The sequence below is a fragment of the Aplysia californica genome, unplaced genomic scaffold (genome assembly GCF_000002075.1).
Source record: "Aplysia californica isolate F4 #8 unplaced genomic scaffold, AplCal3.0 scaffold00037, whole genome shotgun sequence".
NCBI lineage: Eukaryota > Metazoa > Mollusca > Gastropoda > Aplysiida > Aplysiidae > Aplysia > Aplysia californica.
The window spans coordinates 724,917-726,645 of record NW_004797307.1 but is presented as its reverse complement, the minus strand read 5'-3'; the positions used below and the strand labels follow the sequence as shown (position 1 = coordinate 726,645).

Here is a 1,729-nt window from a genome sequence, read left to right as displayed (position 1 = left end):
GCTGAGCCAGGAGCTACACTGACTCGGGACCAGAACGCAGGCGAGGTGCCGAAATAGGCTTATCGGACTACATATACCCGGCTCCCAGTGTCTCAACCCACACAATGAAATGGTGACACTTTTTATACAAAATACAATAGCATAGCTTCAGGTGAGGCTAGAGCCAGTGTCATTGCAGTTGTGACCAGTGTTGAGTCAAGTTTCACAAACCTGGTACTTGATTTTGATTAATAAAAGGCTGAGCCAATACCAGGGAGGACTCCAAAATCATAGATCTAGATCTAGATCTAAAATCTAGAATTATATAAAATTTATTAATCATGTAGCCTCGATAAATCTAGAATCTATCTAGATCTAGATCTAGCCTTGAGCTTTCTTCACACAGCAAGCCTAGATCAACACAGCTTACCTGCACCTCAAATTAAAATGTTGTGTTTGGTCAGACCTCTATGCAATGATTGGTGAGCTTGTTTGTGAACTGTGAAGTTGGCCAAAACCTACTCACTTCATGAATGTAAGTGTAAGTGTAAGGGCAGTTGAGTAGTGTCCTGCATTTGAGGGCAGTTATGTGTGCTCAGTGTCAGGTTAAGTCAAGTTGTGGCAGTGGAGTAATAGATCTAATCTAGAAATCTAGATCTAGATCTAAATCTAGATTAGATAGACTAGAAGTCTAGGCCTTAGAATAGATTTGTAGTGGTGCCACATTCCCCTCCCACCCTGCCATCAACATAATCACATGGTCAGTCATGGTTTCCAACAATCAGAAAGCCAATTAGATTAGATATTTCAAACAAGACACCACATCCAATGTGTAACTTAAATATTCAAGTAAGCCTACATAGAAAAGAGAACAGAACCTCCATGCTCATCGTCTTGAGATTTGATAGTTCAGTGCAGGGCCTGGGAGCTGCGATACTAACAACAGCACGCCACCCATTCATTTGCTATTCACTGGCTCACTCCAGCTACTCCGCCTTTTCTTTGTGACGAACAGACATAACATCAAAAGCCTCGACTGTCCCTTTCTTAAATCAAACTCACGTACAACAAATACCAAACACTGTGATGCTCGATTTTACTTTACCTCAGAAGCTTCATCCTCGTCACTCCCTGACATATCAGGTCCAAAATTCGAGTGATGTTCCACGACTGTTTTCTCTGCAGACGGAGGAGGCCCCTTGCCTGATTCATCGACGTTGGTTTGCCCAATTTCAATAGTCCTTAGTTCCTTCGCTGGTTCAACATTGACATCTTGCATCATCTTGAAATCGACAGCTAAATTTGTTTACACAGATTTCAATCATTAATTAGGCAGATGGCGTTATTACTCTCATTTTCATATCATCAAATAACCACCTTGACCGCCATTACAAAAATACATTATAGGCCAATAAAGTTACCCGGATGATGGTGTCTGCGCAGGTTGCTGAACAGCCATGCGTTGGCCAAAGTCTTCGTAGTCTTTCAAAAGATTCGCTTAATAACCTTTCACTAATTCTATCAGAACAGGCCTGTGTTCATCGCAGTTAGGTTAGATAGCCTACATCTATCTAGTCTGCTGCAGTCATAACGTTAGAAGATCTTGATCTGACATGCAACTTGGACTAGTCTCTGAAACTCATCCCCACTTGTAACAGAAGTAAGGCCACCTTAGTTGACAATACGGTTCAACCAGATAGGGTCGAGATCCTGAAATGTCTTTCTCGCCAACTGATTGAGGAGGAAGATA

At 41.9% G+C, this 1,729-nt stretch overlaps 1 protein-coding gene across 4 annotated transcripts in view; it reads right to left on the bottom strand.

Moving 5' to 3' along the window:
* Positions 1 to 1,406, bottom strand: part of LOC101861266 (ankyrin repeat domain-containing protein 17) — a 52,386-nt gene extending 50,980 nt beyond the window's left edge. For all 4 annotated transcript variants that reach the window (XM_035973945.1, XM_035973947.1, XM_005091889.3 and 1 more), the window contains exon 1: positions 1,085 to 1,406. In XM_035973945.1, the coding sequence (XP_035829838.1) occupies positions 1,085 to 1,261 (177 nt within the window). In that variant the 5' untranslated portion in view covers positions 1,262 to 1,406. The remainder of the gene's footprint in view (positions 1 to 1,084) is intronic.
* Positions 1,407 to 1,729: the final 323 nt, after the last annotated feature.